The 23,594-nt window shown below is 36.7% G+C and overlaps 3 protein-coding genes across 4 annotated transcripts in view; 1 reads left to right on the top strand and 2 right to left on the bottom strand.

Moving 5' to 3' along the window:
• The window catches only part of LOC133525472 (dopamine D2-like receptor), a 402,684-nt gene that overhangs the window by 11,460 nt on the left and 367,630 nt on the right, over window positions 1-23,594 (top strand). The window lies entirely within an intron of this gene.
• LOC133525476 (uncharacterized) lies at window positions 4,221-9,173 on the bottom strand. Its single transcript, XM_061861731.1, has 7 exons — window positions 8,983-9,173; window positions 7,872-8,226; window positions 7,424-7,555; window positions 5,809-6,065; window positions 5,550-5,721; window positions 5,281-5,377; window positions 4,221-5,012 (listed from the first exon to the last, which is right to left on the bottom strand). Exons 2-7 carry the CDS (start codon window positions 7,987-7,989, stop codon window positions 4,985-4,987), a joined length of 804 nt encoding a protein of 267 aa, XP_061717715.1. The 5' UTR covers window positions 7,990-8,226; window positions 8,983-9,173; the 3' UTR covers window positions 4,221-4,984.
• On the bottom strand, window positions 13,433-19,106 carry LOC133525471 (uncharacterized). 2 transcript variants are annotated; one of them, XM_061861720.1, is made up of 2 exons: window positions 17,272-19,106; window positions 13,433-16,839 (listed from the first exon to the last, which is right to left on the bottom strand). In XM_061861720.1, the coding sequence occupies exon 2, from the start codon at window positions 16,465-16,467 to the stop codon at window positions 14,707-14,709; it is 1,761 nt and encodes a 586-aa protein (XP_061717704.1). In that variant the 5' UTR covers window positions 16,468-16,839; window positions 17,272-19,106; the 3' UTR covers window positions 13,433-14,706. The 2 variants fall into 2 exon arrangements, with proteins under 2 accessions (XP_061717704.1, XP_061717705.1); XM_061861721.1 differs by having other exon boundaries at window positions 17,320-19,106.

The raw sequence follows: 23,594 nt of genomic DNA, 5'->3' as shown, positions 1-23,594 counted from the left end.
ATGATTTTTTTTTGTTATTAACTATCAAGTAATTGTGGAAAATTCTTTATGACATTTATGCTTCAAATGTATGCCCTAATTCATAAGCTATCGAATGATTATTATTTTTAGACATGCGATAGGTAAATGGGCAGACAATGGTACATTAACCAAGTGCAGTAGTGTATGGCACCATAAAACTTTGAAACGGTGCAGTTTTAAAATTGTTTAGAAAAAACATAGGTGTGGGGGGTGATTTGTCGATAAAATTCATCATACTATACGTGGTTAACGGCTCCACTATACGTAGACAAACACATTGTATATGAATTAAGTATCCAAGTACATCGGAATACAGCCTAATTAAGTAACACACACGTTTGTGTGTTATTAAATATTTGGCCACTTTGGGCGTCAGTGTCTATTTGATGCTGACTGTACCACGTATTAATAACGCCAAAACGTTAAGCCATAAACCCTGATTTGGGGCCCGATTCGAACAATGATTTAGAGATGCGTTAGTTCTTGGAAAGAGATTGAAAAGATCGATAACTAAACGATATGTCAAAATTGACGTTAACTTTGATTCCGGTCTTATTTCAATAAGACATCAATAAGAGATGGTTTAGAGATCTAAGCAAGATCTAAGTGACTTCTCGAAAGCTCATAGACGTGATTGGTCGTGGAGCATACTTGTCAATTTTGACAGATAATGTGATACGTCAAATTATGAAAACCTGTCTTAAAAATGGCGAAGTCGGGTCAAGAATGTTTGTTTTTGTTATTTTGCTCGATGATAATATTTAAAATGTAATACTGTTAGCTTATACTGCAGTAAACTAACGTGGAAGTGTGCAGCTAATGAAGAATTAGTCTTGAAACCATTCTTTAGTCAACAGTCAACACCCGGCACTCCATCCATTGTGGCTATTTGTTAATAAAAACCAGCGATCACTTTACTAAAAGCAACTACGGGACAACTTTATCCCCTATGAGAACAGTTCCTGGCGAAATCGTCATTAACTAGGTAAATGGAAAACATAAATCTATATATCGTGCCCTCACGAAACAAAGGTTCTCCGAAGCAGATTCATCCCCTGTTCAAGCTAAAAGATGATTCGTTCGTGCTAAGTATCAATGGACTAGCAGACTTAGAATCCTAGAGGAAGGCAGCCTGGGGTCGCAAGAGTGTCACGACAAACTTTTGGAAGTGTAGACGTCGTGGTTGTTCGCGCCGCCTGGTTCCAGCTAGTTACTCATTTAGGTACACGTGGACTGTCAAGATAATAATTTTATTTGTGGTGATTTAAGATAAAGTGATAGTGCCTCTTTTGTTTGTGTTACCTCAATTACAGGTTTGCTATATGTAAGACTATCTAAAATTATTTTAATTCAGAAAATCCGTACACTGTCTTGTGATGACCCATTTAAATATAGGCACTTACCCATCAGTTAGTAACAAACTAAAAACAATGTTGCCTTGTATGACACAAAATTGCTTCTTTCCACTATCTGATTAGTTGTAGGTACATACATAATATTGTACACTAACTTGTCTGCTTATGAGTTACAAATTGTTTCATAATAACTCAATACCCTTATAGTATATACGAAAGTGATCAATATAGTAAGTTATAATGTTTAAATATTAGGCAAAATAATATTTTACTGAATAAACTCCAAATCAGATGAGCGGCCCAAACGGGTCAATATTCTAAGTTATAGATAGACTAGCTAAAGAATGGGTTTTCTCATCTTTCTTCTAATAATGATCTGTAGTACCATTAACTTACTTTGGTGGGTCCTAGTGGGAATGATTATTCTCAGTTGTTACCAGTAAAATATTTTAATGTTCAATATTCACAAAAATATATAACACATAAATATACAGTGAGTTATTTTTTCCTTTGAAAGCCGTTTCAGTAAACGGCTCCAGAACTGAAAAAACATTTTAAAACAAAAAGGTATGAAATTAATAGTTCTTCAAAAAACATTCTAACAATACAGCTACTTCATAATTAAGTTTCTAGTATGTTAATACTGATAATTAAACATTTCAAATTTGTTTCTGTAGTTACCTCCTTCTCCTACTCCTCTGGAGTTTCAGGCGTACATAGGCTACGGAGACTGCTTATCATCAGGCGGGCCGTATGCTTGTTTGCCACTGACTTAGTATAAAAACCTGTAGTAAAATAAGAACAAATCAGCGGTGCCACTATGGTTCTATTTTTATCACTTGTCACTATGCCCATCACTTTCGCACTTACATACATACTTGTTAGAATGTGACAGGCGTGGTGACAAATGATAAAGAGTTGACCTTAGCCCTACAGAGAAAGTTAAACTACAATCATTAGTCTTATCAGCGGTGGCATCATGGCTCCATTTTTATCACTTGTCACTATGCCTGTCACTTTCGCGCTTACATATTTGTTAGAACGTGACAGACATGGTGACAAATGATAAAGAGTCGACCATCTTAGCCCTACAGGTCTTATCCATTAAATAAGTGCGAGAAAATTTACTTATCTTAGATGAGTTTTCTGTTAAATTTTTTTCTTTGATGACTCATTCTTTGATAATTTATTTTGACATTTATTAGTGATCTCATGTGTAATATAAGAATTGCTTCATTGTTAATAATAATATAATATGTTATGAGTTATGATTATGAATAATAAGATATTATATGCTGTGCCCTTGCAGGGTCCATGTGAGACATTGTATATCATGTATAACATCTATACTGTACCATGGTTGCAATAAGGAATGATTATGATTATGATTTAGTACATTGTGTAGTCCATACTAATATTTACTGTTGAAAACAACACATTTGTTATTATTTATGATTGGATTTTATATTATTTATTTACTGGGTTAGATGTGTTTGACTGCTTTTTATCTGAACCAAAAACCCAATAATTGGTATAAAATAATAGTTTGTTATGTTTATTTAAGCAAGGCCTGTACTTTCAAGGTAGTAAATAAAAAATTAAAAAAGAAATATTTTTTATTTCTATACTTCATAAATAATGCTCCTTTTGTGACCAATCAGAAAGACACTTTACCCCCAATTTTAAATTCTACATTGTAGTGCAGAGATTGTTAGCAGAAGTTGCTAACTTGCTACCTAGGTTTATGGTTGAAACATTCAAAATATTTTAGAGAATAGTGGACGACCACTTCCCCCATTTTCCTCCCTCAATATTGACATTATGAATAATATTTTTAAACAATTTCATGTATATTAACCATAGCTATGCCCCTTTGTTTTCCTCTTTTCGATTTATTATTATTAGGTATAAGATAGGAGCAAAATAAGAAGGTACTTAGCATCGCACGTTTACCCAGTATCACAGCAGTCTTGAAACAGAGACGCTTACGGTGGTTGGGGCACGTGCACAGGATGGAGCCCTCTCGTTTGCCACGTAAGGGCTCCTCTACACGATGGCCCAGCGTAGGCCAGTCCAAGGGACGCAGCTATGCGGTGAAATGAGATAGCAATATCACTTGCTCCCTCTAACGCATAAATGCGTCCCTAGGACTGGCCTACGCTGGGCCATCATGTAGAGGAGCCATCCCAGATAGCATTTTAGACTTGGACCCGCCTTGCAACAAGTTTGACGTATCACAAGTGAAGGGTTGTGACAAGTTTGCGATGACAAGTATGTACACTTGACGCAAGCCTGGATCAAACCTCCTAGTTTCCCAACAACAAACTTGCAAGAAGTTTGTTTTGCAAACTATGTGCAATAATGACATGTTCGATTTGCATCGTGTTTGTTTCGACAATTTATATGCAATATTGACATTGTAAACCTTACATATTTTTTGTTTTAACAAACTATATGCAATACTGATATTATCAACCTCGCATGATGTTTGTTCTAACAAATTATACGCAATACTGACATGTCAGATTTACGTCTTTTTTGTTTCGACAATTTATATGCAAGGCTAACATGTCAAATTTGAATGATGTTTGTTTTCATAAACTATATGCAATAGTAACATCTCAGCTTTGCATAGTGTTTGTTTAACTAAAGGATTTTTCGTCACAATCGAGTGCGATGCTGGCGAGGCGTGAGCGAGGCGCGTCGCCGAGGTCCGAATGTTAGCCTCACGTCGTGACACGAGGCACAACGGTGTGTCGGACTGTCGGTGTCGCGCCCGCGCCGACGCCCCGCCGGCATCGCGCTGGAGTGTGACGAAGCCTTAAACTAACTAAATAAAACAAATTATTCATGGGTAATTGTGTAAGATTTTATTACAGTATTTATTAGGTATGGAACACAACATATTATTTTACAGTACATATGGTGCTACTTTCCCGCACGCGTGCGGGAATGAGCACTTTCTGTGCATATGTCGAAACTTTAAAGACCCATATACAGTACATATGGGTCGGATACACGTGCGAATCAGTAATTCGCATCTAGTGTCGATTTCAAACACTCCCTTCGGTCGTATTTTAATTTATCACCACTCGTTGCGAATTTCCTATTTTTTGCACTTGTATCGTAAATAACTATTAAAGCACTATTGGTTAAACTGACTGGTGTCAGTATGCAATAATAATATATAAAGAGTACCAACATACAGTATTGTTACTTAATGCACAGACTCGTTATTTATCCCTTAATAAGACCCCAGTTATACACTGGGGAATACATCTACAGTAAAAAAACCTAAATAATTAAAAAAAACACGTGGTAAATATATGCACTCTACCTATTAGTACACTTGATTTGACATATATTCTCTATTAAAACAGTGATATGATAACTCACCTTCCTTAACAGGCGTAGTGCATAAATTGACCACTTATTGCCGTGGATTTCTTAACACCAAAATTAAATACTGATGAAAAAAGTAAGTATAAGGTACGAAAGCAATATATATCAACTATATAATAATGGTTTTCTCAATTGAAAATGCTGAAGGATTCTTCCATTTTCTCATATTAGCTATGTTTAAAATATCGCCTCTGCCTTTATAAGGGTTATGCTTGTCTGTTTAGTCTTTCTGCCCTGAAACAAATAAATAATATTATAATGACATGCCGTTTTTACCACATACCAATCGACTTGAGGTATATATCATAGACGCATTAAGGTTACCTACTTAATACTTATTTTTTTAGGATCAGAAAAATAACAGTCAAACGTGGGCAGTTATTTCAGAAAATTGCGATGCAATGAAGGTAAATGGGTTTGTTTGCCATAATTTACTTTTCTATCGACACCGACCTTAGAAACTAGGGATTTTCAAAGCATTAATCCTTACAGTAATTCTTACCTTCTTGTTGTCCTAACTTTAGCCTGATTCAGCCAGTCGCTAATTATTTCTTTCAGGTTTTCTTCTGTCGCATCTTCGTAAACTTTCTTGCAGATTTCTGAATAAAAAACGATTTGAATTTACTTGTGCTTACGAAATTTTAAGCAGGCGTATGGGAAAGGTATAAATAATACTTTTTTAATATAATTATTATGATATGAGGCCGTTAATGTCAAAGTCGGTGTTGAGATACTTTAATGTTAGGAAATTTGGTCACAAAATATACTTACGAAAGATTATTTTACAGGTTTCTGTCTTTAAAAATGGTTTTTTATTGGAGTTCTTCATTTGTTTTCCAGTTAAGGAATATAGCTCGGCAACTTCGTCTTGTAGTATTCTTTTCAACATATTAGTGGTTAGACTTCGAATGTTTCTACCGCCAATACCAGCCAAAAATGATACCTATTAAATAAAAGTTACAAAATTACAAGATAAAAAACAATACATAAGTGTCGGACATAAGTAGACAAGTGTATACTGTATACTCACAATTGCCTGTTTGTTCCGGACTATTTGTAACTGGTCATTGAAATGACAAAAACTCGCATCATCCTTTACTGGAAGAGTAGCTAATAATTCAGAAATTTCTAAATTATCTTGTGTATATGCATTAAAGCTATCTGCTGTATGTGTCCCTAAAAGTATGTCAACTTTTCTATTCAATTCAGACATTTGTTTGGCCAAGTCAGTCACGACCTGGATTAAATGAGCCTGCTGCATGCCAAATTGTTTGCTTACGGAGCAGCCTACAACAATAATATGTAGTTAGATGGTGTCACAAGGGAGCTAAATTACATTTATGGAGAAAGCGTACATAATAATCCTTGACAAAGTAAAGCTCGCTACGCTCGGGATTCTAAAATAGAATGCACGATGAAAATACTTTTTCTCCACTCCACCTCGGAAAGGCGCTCTTAATATCCTTTAATAAGTGTGTGGAAAGTTACGTTTTATCCACATGGGGGGAATGTAACTTGATACAAATTCTAACAACAACAATATTATTCATTTTCTGCGATAATTTTGAATGATAAATATTGAATAGCAATAATTTTGATTACATTTGCATTATTTAACAGCTTGTATTTTCCTCGCATTGTTGTGGTGAAAAATGTTGTATTGCACTCGGCGGCAAAGTTTGTTCAACCTCTCGTGCTTTGAGGCCCTCGCACGCTCAAGATTCCACTTTTTGAACCACTCGCTACGCTCGTGGCTCAATTTCGGAATATTTCGCTGCCTCGGGTCTCAATATAAGCACGAGAAGTTAAACAACAACTTTGCCCCCTTGTATAATAAATAACTATTGCTAGGTACCATATGTAACACATGCCTATACTTTTTACGCCACCTTTGAGGAAAATAAAAGACCACTAAGACAATCAATACATCCACCATCCACCTGACATCTGTCATTCAACATCCGTTATTTGACGTCCGTCTTCAGACATTCGTCATCCGCCATTCGACAGTCATCCATCATCACAGACTAGATCCAAACACCGCTATATGAAGCATATGGAGCTCAGATTAGAAGCTAAGACCGCGAGGTCACCACAAATATAGGAGCTCTTTTGCTTATAAAATACTGCGCCGTGAGCCGCACAATTGAATTGATTCCTGTTCTAATTTATGCTACAACAACATGAAAATGATATTTGTTATTAATAAGGTCACAAATTAGTATATGGGAGCGCCCGTGTGTGGTGACCTCAAATAGTGTCGCATGCTCCGCGTCTAGTGGGTAAAAGAGATCCGTGTCCATCATCTTTCGTCGTCATCGTCATCATACCACAAATCACAATGGCCGCAAAGGTAAAAATTAAATAATGTAGCCCTAGATATTTTCACAGCACATATTCATATCACCACATTTCACAAACCAAGAGCAAAGTTTTTGCTACTCATGCCGATTTTAGTTCGTTGCCATGCTCACGATTCTGAATGATCATAGCTCGCTACGCTCGTGATTATATTATAGAATCGGCACTCGTTGCAATTACTAACTTTGCTCTCCTATTGCACAAATAACTATTTCTGAATAGGTGATGTGAAGAAATATTCTATCTACATCTAATCTAAAAACAATGACGAAAAAAACACATACCAGAGATACCGTTCGAGAAATTATTTGTGCAGGCTAGAGTATGAGTGGGACTACATACAATGATAGAGTTTCCATCTATTGCCCCATGGTTGTTAACTTCTGCACAGTTGTTAAATTCTTCAGGCACAATGTCTGCAACAAACACATAAAAGTCAAACGTTAAAACAATATATAACAAAAAATTTAGTTTCTACAAATTATTTCTAAATCTGCTAAAAATGCGTATCAGATAAGCTGTCACACACGGTGGGTAGAGAATGTAGAGATTTAGGGTGACTCCCTTAAAAGTAGCTACCAAAGCTATTTTTATTCACCCAACACGATTAATAACCAAAAAAGAGACAGAAAAACGGACTTCGGTTAAAAAAATCAGTTTCAAATTTTATTTCTACGTAACCTCCTCGGGATCCTTAAAATAGACATGGTCAATATACAATAAACCAATTACCATATGCGTGGTCTTCAACTCCACTAGAACACAGATGGCCTTCTACAGCTGGGTTGTGTTGACAATTCATCTCTTTAGAGGAATTACTGGCATTTTTATTTGTGTCTGCTACTAACATGGCACTTATTTTAGGTTTAGGAGGAGTTGGATATTTAACTAAATCATTTTCTTTTTTTTTTTAATATTTGCTGGGTTTTTGACATCTTCATAATGGGGTATTCATCTTCTGAGTTAGAGTCTTCTGGCAGGGATATTTTTTTTAGTCTCCTTTTTCTTTTTCTTACTTCCTCATCAGAATCCAAATTGGAAGTTTCTTCTGCTTTTTTCAAATGGAGACGGGCTTCGCTATAATTTTCTGAAAGTAAAAATGGATTCAGGAAAATTACGAAAATATATATACGAGATGGTATTGTTTTTAGGGTTCCGTAGCCAAATGGCAAAAAACGGAACCCTTATAGTTTCGCCATGTCCGTCCGTCTGTCTGTCTGTATGTCCGAGGCTTTGCTCCATGGTCGTTAGTGCTAGAAAGCTGAAATTTGGCATGGATATATAAATTAATAACTCCGACAAAGTCATACAATAAAATCTAAAAATTTTACGTGTAGGGTACCTCCTCTACACGTAAAGTGGGGGTGAAATTTTTTTTTTGCTTCAACCCTACAGTGTGGGATATCGTTGGAAAGGTCTTTCAAAACTAATATGGGTCTTCAACAAACATTTCTTGATAAAGTGAATATATTCGGAGATAATTGCTCCGAAAGAAAAAAAATGTGTCCCCCCCCTCTAACTTTTGAACCATTAGTCCAAAAAATATGAAAAAAATCTTGGAAGTAGAGCTTAAGAAAGACATTAAATGAAAACTATAGCGGATATGATCAGTTTAGCTGTTTTTGAGTTATCGCAAAAAGTTTCCCCTTCATAGTAAAAAGACGTACACCCACAGTTCATCCCTTGGTTAACAATCTACCATACTTTAAGCTCCAGTTTAGCTTATTGTGATGGAAGAGTAACTACGGAACCCTACTCTGAGCATGGCCTGACATGCTCTTGGCCGGTTTTATTTCCTTTTCAGGTAGGTCCGGAACCCTAAAAATATATGAAAATTTCATACCGTAGTATTTTAGAATTTTTATTTTATACTGCGGCCATTTATCCTCGGGTTCAGCTTTCCTTTTTAACAATTTGTCTTTTAATTCTTCTGTACGTACATTAGGGTACGAACATAAATTTTCATTTATTACCCAGTTTGATGCAATTATTCCTGGTGCATCGGCCTCGTCCACAAATGTAACGATGGCAAAATGAGCCATTTAGTACGGTCGCCAAATCTCAAAAGCCCTCTAGAAACACGATTTAATTGACTCGGCTCGGCCTTACCCACAACCGGTATCAATGTTTTCGGACAGTTCTCCTGATCACCGTACATGCGGTAGTAAAGCGGAAAAATGGTGGAGGGGATAGTAATGACGTCACAAAGATGGCGGCCGGACCTATTCTTTTTGGCGGTGTATCTCGAAAACCACTTAACCGATTTTAATCATCGAGGTGTCAAATAATAGCTTATATTATGGAGATTATTTCCTTTTCTACAAACATTTACGTGAAACCTATAGGAAAAAAAATAATCACAAAAAACAGTTTTTTTATAAAAAAAATTTTTTTTATTTTGTAAAAATCTCCGTAAATATTAGCATTTCGCAAATTTTGTTTAATATAAAACATATTGCTTCATTATCAAGGAATAAAATGAGCCTTAAAACATACAGATCGAGTAATAAACAATGAAGCTACACTCATTTATTTGCGCATGGGTAACGATAACTGGCTTTTACCGGTCGAAGCTGTGGTGACTGTTACGATACGTATTGAATGGAATTTATAGAGTATCGGTTTTAATTACTGAAATTATAATGACAATTATAAAAACCAGACACAATAATGTTACCTTACTTCGACGTTTAGTCTCTTTTTTCGTCTTAATCATAGGTAGGTACATATTTCTTTTTACTTAAAAATTTTATACAGGGTGAACTTTTAACCTCCAGTCATACTCTGCGCAGCGACTTTATAGGTCATACTGAACAACTTTTACTATTAGTAGTCCCCAAGCCGCTCCGAGGCCAGATTTAATTGACTCAGCTCGGCCTTACCCACAACCGGTATCAATGTGTTCGGGCGTTTCTCCTGATCACCGTACATGCGGTAGTAAAGCGGAAAAATGGTGGGAGGGGATAGTAATGACGTCACAAAGATGGCGTCCGAACCTATTCTTTTTGGCGGTGTATCTCGAAAACCACTTAACCGATTGTATTCATCGAGGTGTCAACTAATAGCTTATATTATGGAGATTATTTCCTTTTTACAAACATTTACGTGAAACCTATAGGAAAATAATAATCACAAAAAACATTTTTTTTTATACATTTGGTTGGTAGGTTTGTCTTATGTTTTAAAGCAGTAAAATCTTTCAAGTCGAAACACAGTATAAATATACATTTTGTTGTCTAATCTAAAAGTATGATGTTCATTGTTTAAGACTGATTAGTGATTACTGAATTAAATAACATGCTATTTGTTATTTTTGTTTTATTTTTTAAATCAGGTATTAATTTATTCACTATGTATCACTGTTGTAGGCAAAATGTGTATCATAGTTGGTCTGTAAGTACTTACTACTTGTGTCGAATATAGGTATAAGATGAAATTTTAACCACCAGCCATACTCTGGGCAGTGACTTTACAGGTCATACTGAACAACTTTTATTATGGGACCAATGCCGAATCACGCAAGAAAATTTGGATCTGGAATGACACCCACTGGCTGTGCCCTACCACACAAAGCGAGATGACATTCACAATGCCCATACCTCTCTTTTGGACGTAGTTTAAGGACGTACCCGGGTCCATGACGCATGCTCGCCACACCGCTGCTTAAAATAAGCTGACGCACCGTAAATTGAACTACGTAAAAATCGCAAAAAATATCACACGGAGATCTTATGGCAGACACCGTACCGGTGACGTAAAAGACGCAACTGTTTTGCGAACAAAAAAGATTCGCGTGAAGCACGTCACTGCGATTCCGTACCGTCACCGTTTTTTAAACAGCGGTGTGGGGAGCATGCGTCAAAAACGGTACGCATACGACGCGTCACTGCGATTCCGTATCGTGACCGTTTTTTAAGCTGCGGTCTGGTCGCACCTTGTATTGTATTGTATTCGGGCGATTTTTCCGCAACTCGACGACTTGCGCCTATTTTGCGTGATATGTTGGGGGTGGGCTAGTCCTGCCAGCCCAGCTCCTCGAGGAATCCTATCAAACCTTTGATGTTGAGTAGGACCTCGGGGAGGTCTCTCGGAGATCCGAGATGTTTAGCCCTGTATGGAGTCACTCCGCTGCATTCCAGCACCACGTGAGAGGCTGTTTCTTCTGTCTCCATGCAACCTCGGCACAGGGGACTGTCTGTGACACCTGTTGTGAAAAGATGTTTGTTAAATAGTCCATGACCTGTTATGACACTGGTTACCATACTCAGTCGGACCTTCCCTAGTTGCAGGAGCGCCCTTGTGAGTTTTCCGTTGATGCCAGGCATGGCTTCTTTTGCCTGTCTGCATCCAGTCTGGTTCAGCCAGTGTTCTGTGTGTAGTTTCCCTGTACGTGCCAGCAGCATTGAGCGTACCTTGCTAAATGGTATCGGAAGAATCGGTTCCGGACCAATCGCCCCCGCATTCGATCCTTGCCTGGCAAGCTCGTCCGCAGCATCGTTACCTCGGGATCCACTGTGTCCCTTGATCCATTGTAGGGTGATCTTGTTATTATGACATACCTCCATTAGTCGTTCGTGGCATTCGTGTATAAGTTTGGATGTAACTATATGGCTATTTATAGCCATTAAGACTGCTCTACTGTCGGAGAGTATGCGGATGGAGGATGCTACTACCTTCCTTGCAGTGATGGCAGCCGCCGCGTTTATGATGCCCATGCACTCAGCTTGGAATACCGAGTTATGGGCTCCTAGCGGAGTGGTGATCGACATGTTCAGGTCTTCTGAGAAGGTTCCAGAGCCCGATCCGCTGTCTGTTTTGGACCCATCAGTGAAGATTCTCAGCTCCCGGGGATTGAGTCCTTCATGATTGTCGTCCTCATATAACTGTATTTTGTACCTTTTATCGAAGATAGCTTGTTTGTGAATCCGGTCCGTGCCTGACCTAAGCACTGGAAATTCGTCATACACCTTTTCCAGGCATTTTGTGTGAAGAGCTCCTGTGATGTTAGACCATATCTTGAGGGTTCGCAACCTTACCGCTGAGAGACTGGCCTCTTGCTGTATGTGTAGGTGCAGCGGTGGAAGGTTTAGCATGACCTCCATGGCTGCAGTCGGGGTAGACCTCGTGCAGCCAGTGGTGGCCGCGCATGCGAGCCTTTGAAGTCTTTGTAGTTTGTCTCGTACGTTGCCTAGGTTTGTTCTTGGCCACCAAACCAGAGCACCGTAACAGAGTAAGGGGCGGATTATCGTCTTATAGAGCCAGAGGGTAATTTTCGGGTTGAGTCCCCACCTCTTACCAATCATCCTTCTGCACTGCCAGAAGACAACTCCCGCCTTGTCTATCCGTTTGTTGATGTGGTTGTTCCAATTGAGTTTATTGTCGAGAGTTAGTCCTAAGTACTTAACTTCATCGGACAGCTGTAGCTCAGTTTGGAAAAGTGTTGGTCTGGTAAAGTTGGTCGCACCTTTATATGGGACAGTCAAAATTTTTTTCGCGATTTCGGAATTGGTCCCATAGTAAAAGTTGTTAAGTATGACCTATAAAGTCGCTGCGCAGAGTATGACTGGTGGTTAAAAGTTCACCCTGTATAATTTTTTTAAGTAAAAAGAAATATGTACCTACCTATGATTAAGACGAAAAAAGAGACTAAACGTCGAAGTAAGGTAACATTATTGTGACTGGTTTTTATAATTTTAATTATAATTTCAGTAATTAAAACCGATACTCTATAAATTCCATTCAATACGTATCGTGACAGTCACCACAGTTTCGACCGGTAAAAGCCAGTTATCGTTACCCATGCGCAAATAAATGAGTGTAGCTTCATTGTTTATTACTCGATCTGTATGTTTTAAGGCTCATTATATTCCTTGATAATGAAGCAATATGTTTTATATTAAACAAAATTTGCGAAATGCTAATATTTACGGACATTTTTACAAAATAAAAAAAAATAATTTTATAAAAAAACTGTTTTTTGTGATTATTTTCTTTCCTATAGGTTTCACGTAAATGTTTGTAGAAAAGGAAATAATCTCCATAATATAAGCTATTATTTGACACCTCGATGATTAAAATCGGTTAAGTGGTTTTCGAGATACACCGCCAAAAAGAATAGGTCCGGCCGCCATCTTTGTGACGTCATTACTATCCCCTCCACCATTTTTCCGCTTTACTACCGCATGTACGGTTATCAGGAGAACTGTCCGAACACATTGATACCGGTTGTGGGTAAGGCCGAGCTGAGTCAATTAAATCTGGCCTCGGAGCGGCTTGGCGACCGTACTATTATAAAGAATCTGAAAATACATTACAAAATAAGTACCTATGAAGCATAGCTAAATTGACCAACGAAATAAGTAAGTAGTAACGATTTTGTCATACAGGATGGTTTTTTTAATGGGTCAGTATTGGCAGCTACTATAATCCCATGCCCCTATAAGAAGATTATCTTAGCGGGCCTTTAGATTTTTTTAAATTATAACATTGCAATTTTTATTTTAATGTAGGCAGCAACAAAATTGGTTAAAACAAAGTTTTTTAGTGCCATCTGTCCTGCTTCCATCAGGGATTTCATAGAGACCAAGCCATGTTAAGGCAAGGGCACTAGGAAAAACACAAATCAAAGAAAACGTTTCCCATACATTGTGAAAATGCTCTTTTATTACTTCGGTCAATCACTCACATACTCATATTATACGCTTTTTAAAATCATAATTTTGTATGAAGACATCACAATGGGGAAGGCAAATGTTAAAGGTTTTGATAGATGCCACCAGCATATGTTTCCCCAGTATCTAGTTTTGTTCTATGGGATTTCAGCCAAATCCCAAACTAAAATTTGACGGGGAAAACCTACGCTGGCGCCATCTGTAACAATACTCTGATGCTATTGGATTACTAAAAATCACGAAAATCAAAGTTACTATTTTTTATACATTTTTTCACTTATGAAGACATGCTGCAAGCTGTAATGAATCACAGAAATATCCTTATGCAATTAAGTGAATAACCTTGTATTTTTAGCTAATGTATGGAAAATGTTTTCTTTGATACTAGGTGGCTTTCCTAGTGCTCTAAGGTTCGTTTCTTGATCTTAATCCGTGATAGAAACAGCGAATGGCATCAAATGTGTATTTTTAAATAATTCAATTTTCTCCCTGACTGTGCATGGTTTCAAAATTATTTCAATGTCATAAATTAAAAAGCTAAAAAAGGTTTCCTAAAACTATTATCGCGTAGCGGCACGGGGGTTTAGCAGCTACATACACTTGCAGCAGCTACATCCACTTCTACTATAGGACTAATATATAGGACTAACTTGAATATCGCGAATAAAATGTTGGGTGTTTCATACACTTCGGCTCTGCAAAAGCAACTTGTATTAACAGTTTGACCAGGGGCATATTTCTCAAAAGCTTGTAACTTGTATTAACAAGTTACAAGCTTTTTAAAAATAGGCCCGGCTTGATATCCACATACCTGTAGTAAGTAATCATCCACTTTGACAAAACCCACAAGGCTAGTAAAGGATAGGACAGGAACAAAGGACATTATGGATTAAGACCTATGAATGCAGCATTTTGATTGCGACATGGTGATCATGAAAAGGGAGAAGAACAACTTTTCCCACAATATCCGACACAGGTTTTTCACATAGACTCATTTTTTCTTTTACTATATTAATTCCTATACTAGAACTTTCTATTAATGGTGTACCAAAGAAGTTTTCTTTAGTTGCAAACTCTTTACAGAGTATAACCATGCTCTGCACATTATTGGAAAACACTATGTTGCATACTGCTACAATATTACCATGTTTTAAAACACAATATGAATCCGGATGTGCTGTTTTTATTACAAAAGATTGAAATTTAATTGAGCTGAACTGCTGTAATTTATCACACCCTGGCAAAAGCAAGCCTGATGAGTGAGGTTTTAAAAATATTGGATAAATAGAACCACAAGGTAATATGTTTTTAGTCCAAAAGTTAGAATTACTCATTTCCCCGAACCTCTTAATTATTTGCTGAAGAGGTTTGGCCCCTTTTCTGATATTCTTTTTGAAAACCTGTAAAAAGTTTTCAAATGGAAATGCTGCACAGGAATCAAGTGCACCAAATTCATATACATCATCACTGAGGTGTACAAGACCATGTAGATTATAAGTTGCCATTTGGGCGCCATATAAATTGATGAATGTTTTGACAAAATGTTTTAGCAGATTTCTAGCATATTCATTGTATTTAAAGCAATATTCCGGATTTAATAATATACTCATAGAAACAGTAAGGCTTATAAAATTGTTATAATATGATAAATATTCAGACTTTAATTTTGAAAGTACTAACGGCCCTGTGTATAGCAAAAAATGGCGAAATTCAGTTGCCTTCCACCTTTTGACGTCATCCAAAGAACGTGGTTTCCTATTGAACTCTAAAGGCATGTGCTTGGCAAGAGCAACCAGATCAGCACTGATGTTATTTAAAATTTGACGAGGCAGTTTTATTGGTACTGGTCCAAACATCCATATATAAATAAGACTGCGCACAACACCTAGGCAAACAAGGTGCATATAATCCAATGGGAAACTTTTAATAAAATTTATGCCAGGTACTGATATTAATGGCGTTTGAGTACGGTGAAAATCTTCATCATCCATCTTGAGAAACTCTTCATGGGTTCTTAGAGTTGCATCACACTCAGGAAATGTCATTCTGTTTTCCAAATAAACACCAGGCTGTCTGCACTTTGTACATGAATAATAACCTGTGTGTCCTTTGACTCCTAATAGAAAAGATTTTGCCGGAGTATCACAAACAAAACCTTTAATAGCAACTTTAATGTTTTTGCCGTTAATAGTCAAACCAGAGTTAATCAATTTAGCAACTTCAGAAATAAATTCTTCCATAAAAGATGTGCAGCTAATAGGTTTTTTAGGGCCACAATACACACCAATAGGGAACACAACCGATTTTATTGCAGGAACATTATAGACAGAACCCAAAATTGGCCAAAACTCCATTGTACTACTTTTAAATAATGGTAACCCATCAATGCTGATTAATAGAAGAATTTCATTATCATTTTCACTAACAAATTTCAATATTTCCCTCAAATTTTTCTCCAAACCTATATGAGAGTAATGTCCTGGCTCAACAACTCGACAGATAACATTTGCCGGAGTCTTAAGTAATGATCTAGCATCAGCTGGCAAATCAAAACATTCATGATCTTTTAATATATTCAGCAATTCATTAGTAGCAACATGGGTTATTTGATTTTTGATAGCCCAATGTCTCAAACTATTTTTAAATGATTCATTCATATCAATTGGATTAACCTGGTCATCACTATCACTATCTGATAAAGGCTGTTCATTAATAAAATTATTAAATGCCGAATAATCATTATAAGCTGGAGTATTTTGTTGACTTGGAGAGGAATTGAAATGGTTTTGAGGAGGATGGGAACAATGTCAAGAGGAACCCGGGCTATTCAAGTCAAATTCGTTCTCTGCCATTAGCTGCACCACCTGACGAGAGTTGTGATGAGAAAACAATATGTTTTCCTCTGTGTGGCTGTCATTGGTCGAAATATTATTTGTTTGTGTGTTTTGTGCCATTTCTCGTTTTATTTTCTTTAACTGTCCCTGCCTAGACATTAGGACAAAAGGTTTTCGAGACATGTTCAGTTCTTCCTAAAGAAAATAAAAAATAGAAAATAAGTAAATATCTCTAGAAGCCGTCAGATTTTTAACTCTAGTCACCAATATCATTCCATATCGACTCATAGTAATGTTTTCGTACGCCTAGCATATCTTGGCATGTGACGCGCGAATTCATACTTCAAGCGTGACTCGAAGTATAAAGTAAATACGCTACAACCTGTAGGCCTAGCATATCTTACGTTGTACCCTGAACTCGCGCGTCAAAAGTCAAGTTATGCTAACAGGCCTGCTTGCCCTTTAGCCATCAACACACACACAGTGAAGCCTTCCTTAAAGCATCACCTCTGGGGTTGAAGACGTCTAAAGGCTAAAATGATATCTGCTTTCGTATAGATAGGCCGTATTCTCGTTAAAAACAACAAAATCGTTACATAAGGAAATTAAAGAATTTAACCTACTTACCTACTATGTCCAGTAACAATAAAAACTTTATCACAATATTCACAATACCAGCTTCATGCAGCCTCAGCCATCTTGTCTCGACCGCCTCTGCTGCCTCTGCTGGAGTTTTTTTTTTCTTCATAAGGATTTTGGGCGGTAAATTGGTAATAGCACAATACGGCCGGCGAACGGATGGAGCTGTCAGGTAGACGCTAACCGCGCTATATACTGGACCATGATATTAAAAAAGGTCAAAGTTTTGTTAGACAAAAAAGTGCTCTATTTTTTGATTCTTAAGGTTTAAATTTAAGAACCTCATAATACGTATTATTAAAGCAAGTAGCGAAAGTTGCGTCAGTTCAACAACGAAGGATGATTCACGACGCTTACCGAACACTTGCGTAGCAACACGAATCGATTGTCCATTTTATGTCTGACATATTATTTATCGTTTAGTAGTACTGAAGTTAGGGGTCAAATTATATTAGACATTGAGACGATTCAAATAATTTTTTTTGAAATGTGAACTGCATATCGTCTTTGTTTTGGGTTTGCGAATTGGCGGCATGGCGGGAATTCGTACAATAACCAACTAATCAACTATTAATGTATTGTATTTGTCGAAAGAGTACGAAATTTCGCTTGTTTTGTTTTAATTAATAATAAAATAATCATAGAAATAATATTCATGTATGGAATCAGATATTTTTAGCATACTTACTTACGCCATTCAATAGATTTTTCTAGTACCTTGGAAAAATATAGTTAGCAATGGTCTTATTTAATTTTTGCCTAATCATTTTAGGAATCCTTTCTAAGATCAATTACCTGGTAACTTATAACGCAGGTAACCAATAATTAGGAATACGGCAAATATTAATCCTTAAAAAAATAATAATATTTAAGTAGGTACATTAGTAGCAAGTTGTGGTCAAAGTACAACATATTTCCGGTATCTGAGGTACAACAAAGCAACTTTTTAGACAAGTAAGCTTCGTAATAGCACTTCCAATTGAGATTAGGCTGAAGTAATCCTACCATCGAGTAGCTAATTACTTATTTAACTTTAACCCATATATTATATTCTTTTTTTTTATCTGTTAGCAAAACATGAAATCATCATCCTTGATGTAGGTACTTAACATTCGATATACTGACTTTTCATAAGACAATTTATATTTTGATTTTTTTCTTGAGATACCGACCGCTTTCAAGTTTCGTTGATAGCTTGATTTTGATGATTAATAATAACGTTTCAAATAATATGAATGAAGTAGGTATTTCAATAATATTGCCAACTGTCCGAGGTAAAACTAGGACCAAGGTAAAAGAGTTACTTTAAATCAATACAAACTTAAATCTGAAAGATCATCATCCGTTTGCAGTAAAATTGAAAGATCATGTAGGTATTGTGTCCTTTTGATGATAATAATTATGTGCATGTAGGTACGTAATTTTACTAATTAATAAAATAATTTTATAAAAATTAACTTTGCAGCAACTTTGAAAAATAATTAAAGACCATGTTTCCAACTTAATGTTACACCAAAGTTAACAGCAACTTTAAACCAAACACGGAAATAGTATTTTATACAATCTTAATACAATAGAGAGCTTTTCAGTCGAGTACCGTGTTTAGGCAACGTAGCTTGCTGAGTTGCTTAAGTGAGGTACGAGATTGAAAAGCCTGATTATATCACTATTGTATACAATACTTATTCTACGAGCTAATAAAAATAGTATTTCTTTTACTATAAAACCTAAATAAGTAATGAAAATTGGTAAGTAGTACAAAAGACAAAAACGCGCGAGCCTCTGCCCGCCCGTCCCCCGTTCTATGGGAGCGCGGCGGCACGTGATTGGTCTATTTTTTTTTATAGTTGATTACAGCGTATCGAAAAACTTTGTACACTTGAGTTGGGAGTCCATATATGAAAAATATGTAATTATAGTTTTGTATAAGAAATCTTAATTCAACCATTACAGTCGACGAGTAGAAAAATCAACTTTGATACTTGAAACATCATCAAAGTTTGCAGCAATTTAGAATTTTTTTTTTATTAAGCTTGCAGTTTGACGTTACACCAAAGTTTGCAGTAGCTTTAAAATAAATTTGAAAGATCATTTTTGCAAATTAACATATCAGCAAAGTTTGCAGCAACTTTGAAATATCATGCTTGCCACTTGAAAAAACGTCAAAGCTTGCAGCAACTATAAAAATAATAATAATATCATGTTTGCAACTTGAAGTCACAGCAAAGCTTGCAGCAATTATAAAACAAACTTGAAAGACCATCTTTGCAAATTGAAATATAAACAAAGTTTGTAGAAACTTTGAAACAAATGTCAAAAATCATATTTGCAACTTGCAGTATCTTCAAAGTTTGCAGCAATTTTGAAAGATTATATTCGAAACATGAAATAAAATGCAAGATTGCGACAATACTGCAACATATTTGAAGCATTATATATCAAATTTATAAGTTGCTCCAAGATTGATACAAGCTTGCCTTGTTACATTTGACGTAGCAATTTATAATCAAAGAAAAATCATATTTGCTGCAAGGTGATCTGCTATCTGGGATAAGACTATCCTAAGCGAAGTAGCGCACGCGAAACGACCGGTTGGGCGACCAATGCTTCGTTTAAAGGATAGCGCAAAGCGAGATATGTTGTCCTTCCGGATCGATCCCACCAACTGGGAAAGGGAGGCTGAAGACCGCGAGCACTGGAGGAAGACCCTGGGAGATGGAGTAGTTGCACACGATGAAGCATGGCTTAAACTCCTTCACACTAGGCGAGAACTGAGACACCAGCGCACTGTTTTCCCACCTTCGTCACCGGGCATGACATTCTCCTGCCCGCCATGCGGTCGCGGCTGCCGCTCTCGAATTGGACTTACTAGTCATTTACGTAAGTGCCTTAATGTTATGGGCGCTGTTCAAACCATCATTTAATTGATGTTAAAGGCCAAATGATGAGGAGCAAAATACAAATTCCATACAATTATCAAAAACACTTATAATATTTGAAAAATCTTAAAAAATCAAACAAAGGGGCATACGTATTACTTATATACATAAAAGGGTGTAGCAGGATAGCCTAGGAAAAATTGCCCCCAGCGATTTTGGGCCGAAACTGTAATCAAACGATGCCTTTTGGGGAGGTTATACTCTGCACAAAGTTTCATCCCTCTGTTACCCCCTGGGGGTGAAAAACACCCGATTAACCCCAAAACTGTTTTAATTATTTTTTCCTAAACTATGAAAGTGACGAATTTCAAATTTCGTACAAATATTAATAAGACTAAAAGCTATGTGCTAAAAAAATATTAACCCCCTAAGGGTTTGGGGCTAAAAATGTTTTTATAAATACAAATGAGTTTGATTCATACTTCTTTATCCCCACCTTTTTCAAATCGGGCACGAGCAGCGGTCCGATCGCAAGCCATTGTTTATTAATAATAATGCAAGGCTCTTAGTGGGAGTTCAATGAATAGTACGCACCAAAGAGCCAATACATATTAATTTCGCAATGTTCCTTCTGGAGTAGGTCCATGAAACTTTTGTATCATGTAGAATATAAACTGGTTCATTTTTGAAAAAAAAAAATGGTGTGTGTACCATGAGCCAAACTTGATATACAGAGTGATTCTTTTTTTATTTTTGTTTTTTTTTACAAGAGTTTAAATGGTTAGGGGGTTAATATTTTTTTAGCACATAGATCAATCATAGATCTTATTAATATTTGTACAAAATTTGAAATTCGTCACTTTCATAGTTTAGGAAAAAATAATTAAAACAGTTTTGGGGTTAGTCGGGTGTTTTTCACCCCCAGGGGGTAACAGAGGGATGAAACTTTGTGCAGAGTATAACCTCCCCAAAAGGAATCGTTTGATTACAGTTTCGGCCCAAAATCGCTGGGGCAATTTTTCCTAGGCTATCCTGCTACAATTGGAAAATCAATATATTTAAATTTTTCATTGCAATAATTTTCATATAATGTCAATTGTGCTGCGTCACGCTCTCCCCAAATAATCTTATTACATAAGTACTATATTACTTGTAATATTATTATTTCTAATTAAATTTAAATTACAAACTAATTCTAACGGATGATGGTCCGACCAGTACACGTCATAATGTATTTTTATACTCCGTATTAGTTTCCGTGCCGCTTCAGATACTACACAGTGATCCAGCCAGCTTTTAGTACCATTAATATCACTAACATAGGTGTATGTATCCGAGGCCACTCCTAGAATGTCTATGTCCGCACATTGCCATCTAACATCCGCACAAAAGTCTAACAACTCCTTACCGAATCGTCTGCCCGGGTGAGCGTTGAAATCCCCTAATATGAAGACGCAGTCTACCTGGCACTCCTCCACTATTGCCGCCATTTCCCCTAGGCATTCCGTAAATTCGGTAAGAGTCTCCGCAGAATCGACGGGCATGTACACAGAGAACACCAAGAGCGAACGATCCGATAACACTATCTTTACAGCAGCGAGTCGCGCACTTTTACAATGCACAATCGAAACCGATGTAAATAAACATTTCCGCCACAATAACGCCACACCGTGCACCGCCGTACGGCCTACCGCGTAAAATCCCAGCTCCAGTATCGACCGCCGATGCTACACCCTTTCGTAAAAATATTGTCACCGAAATTTAAATGCGACTTTCCTCACTCCAGTGAGTGAGACAAGCTTTCGTCATAATGATGATGCCTTTCATTCATGAATGTAAATAAATGTGGTTAACTTTACTTGATGTTTAATTTTATTAACCTTTAATAATGAACTCACTACTGAGGTGAAAAGTTGCGTGTCACACGAGAGCAGTTATTTTACATCTCGTGTTTTTAACTCCCTCGCTACGCTCAAGATTCTAACTTAGAATCACTCGCTTCGTGATGCAATTATAGAATCTTTCGCTTACTCAAAATCAACACTCGCAAGAAAAACCAACTTTCCTGTCTTGTTGCACAAATAACTATGTACAGTACATATGGTGCTACTTTACCGCACTAGTGCGAAAATTAGCGTATTACGTTACTGTGTCGAACATTTAAAGGCCCATATGTACTGTAAAACGTTGTACGATACATGTGCAAATAGGTAATTCGCAACTCGTGCCGATTTAAAACACTCCCTTCGGTCGTGTTTTAATTTATCGCCACTCGTTTCGAATTTCCTATTTTCGCACTAGTATCGTAATGTACTATTACAGTACATACGGTGCTACTATAGTGTTACGCACTAGTGTGTAAATTAGCACATTATGTAACTAAGTATGTCGAAAATTTAAAGGGTCATATGTACTGTAAAACGTTGTACGACACATGTGCGAATAGGTAATTCGCAACTCTTGTCGATTTAAAAGACTCCCTTCGGTCGTGTTTCAATTTATCGCCACTAATGTATCGTAAATAACTATTATACAATCGTGATATAATAAATAAATATTATAGGACATTATTACACAAATTGACTAAGTCCCACAGTAAGCTCAATAAGGCTTGTGTTGAGGGTAATTGGCACTAATGTAGGTATCGTAAATAACTATTATACAATCGTGATATAATAAATAAATATTATAGGACATTATTACACAAATTGACTAAGTCCCACAGTAAGCTCAATAAGGCTTGTGTTGAGGGTAATTGGTTAGTCTTATTTGCAGGCAATAACGGACCAGCGTTGGACCAAAAATGTTACGTCATGGAAAGGGCCACTAGGGAAACGGGGTATAGGAAAACCTGTTACTAGATGGGAAGACGAAATAAAAAATATAGCTGGTCAAAACTGGATGCGAATAGCTCAAGATAGAGATGAGTGGAAAACTCTGGAGGAGGCCTTCACCTGTGAAGACGGGGTTCTTGCTACATATTAAAATTCATTTTGAAATAGTTTTAGAGCTGCCATTGGGAAGCTATAAGTAATTAAGTTTGCTTATAGTTTTTTGATGTTGGTTCTAAAATTATTTTAACTTAACTCTAAACAACAATGTTAAAATGTTAAAATTTCGCAAGAAATAAAAGGCTATTTTATTTTATTTATTTATTATTTATTTGCAGGTTCATACATTTGCCATTTAATGCAAGTAGCTAATGTATGAACTCGCAATAAACACTAATCAATGTATAAACAGACCCCAATGTCAGCCTCACATACCTGAATGGGCTGTGTGCCACACTTTCCCATGCTGACCTTACATGAAGTTGAATTGAACATAGGTACAGTCAGCTGCAAAAAGTATGTATCGAAAGAATTGTACTTGGTACTACACTCTTATTACGCTGCGGGCTTAGCATGGTCTTAGTTATCACGCGATATGGTG

Source organism: Cydia pomonella, chromosome 15, assembly GCF_033807575.1.
Source record: "Cydia pomonella isolate Wapato2018A chromosome 15, ilCydPomo1, whole genome shotgun sequence".
Taxonomy (NCBI): Eukaryota; Metazoa; Arthropoda; class Insecta; order Lepidoptera; family Tortricidae; genus Cydia; species Cydia pomonella.
Note: the sequence above shows the minus strand (reverse complement) of the source record. Positions and strands in the feature narration are given on the sequence as shown.

Coding starts and splice junctions, on each gene's coding strand:
- LOC133525476 (XM_061861731.1), bottom strand. CDS start 7,989: ATGTTAGTAGCAGACACAAATAAAAATGCCAGTAATTCCTCTAAAGAG. Junction 5,722..5,808: donor TCCGGAACAAACAGGCAATT/GTGAGTATACAG, acceptor TTTATTTAATAG/GTATCATTTTTGGCTGGTAT. Junction 5,378..5,549: donor AACCTGTAAAATAATCTTTC/GTAAGTATATTT, acceptor TTTTTTATTCAG/AAATCTGCAAGAAAGTTTAC.
- LOC133525471 (XM_061861720.1), bottom strand. CDS start 16,467: ATGAATGAATCATTTAAAAATAGTTTGAGACATTGGGCTATCAAAAAT.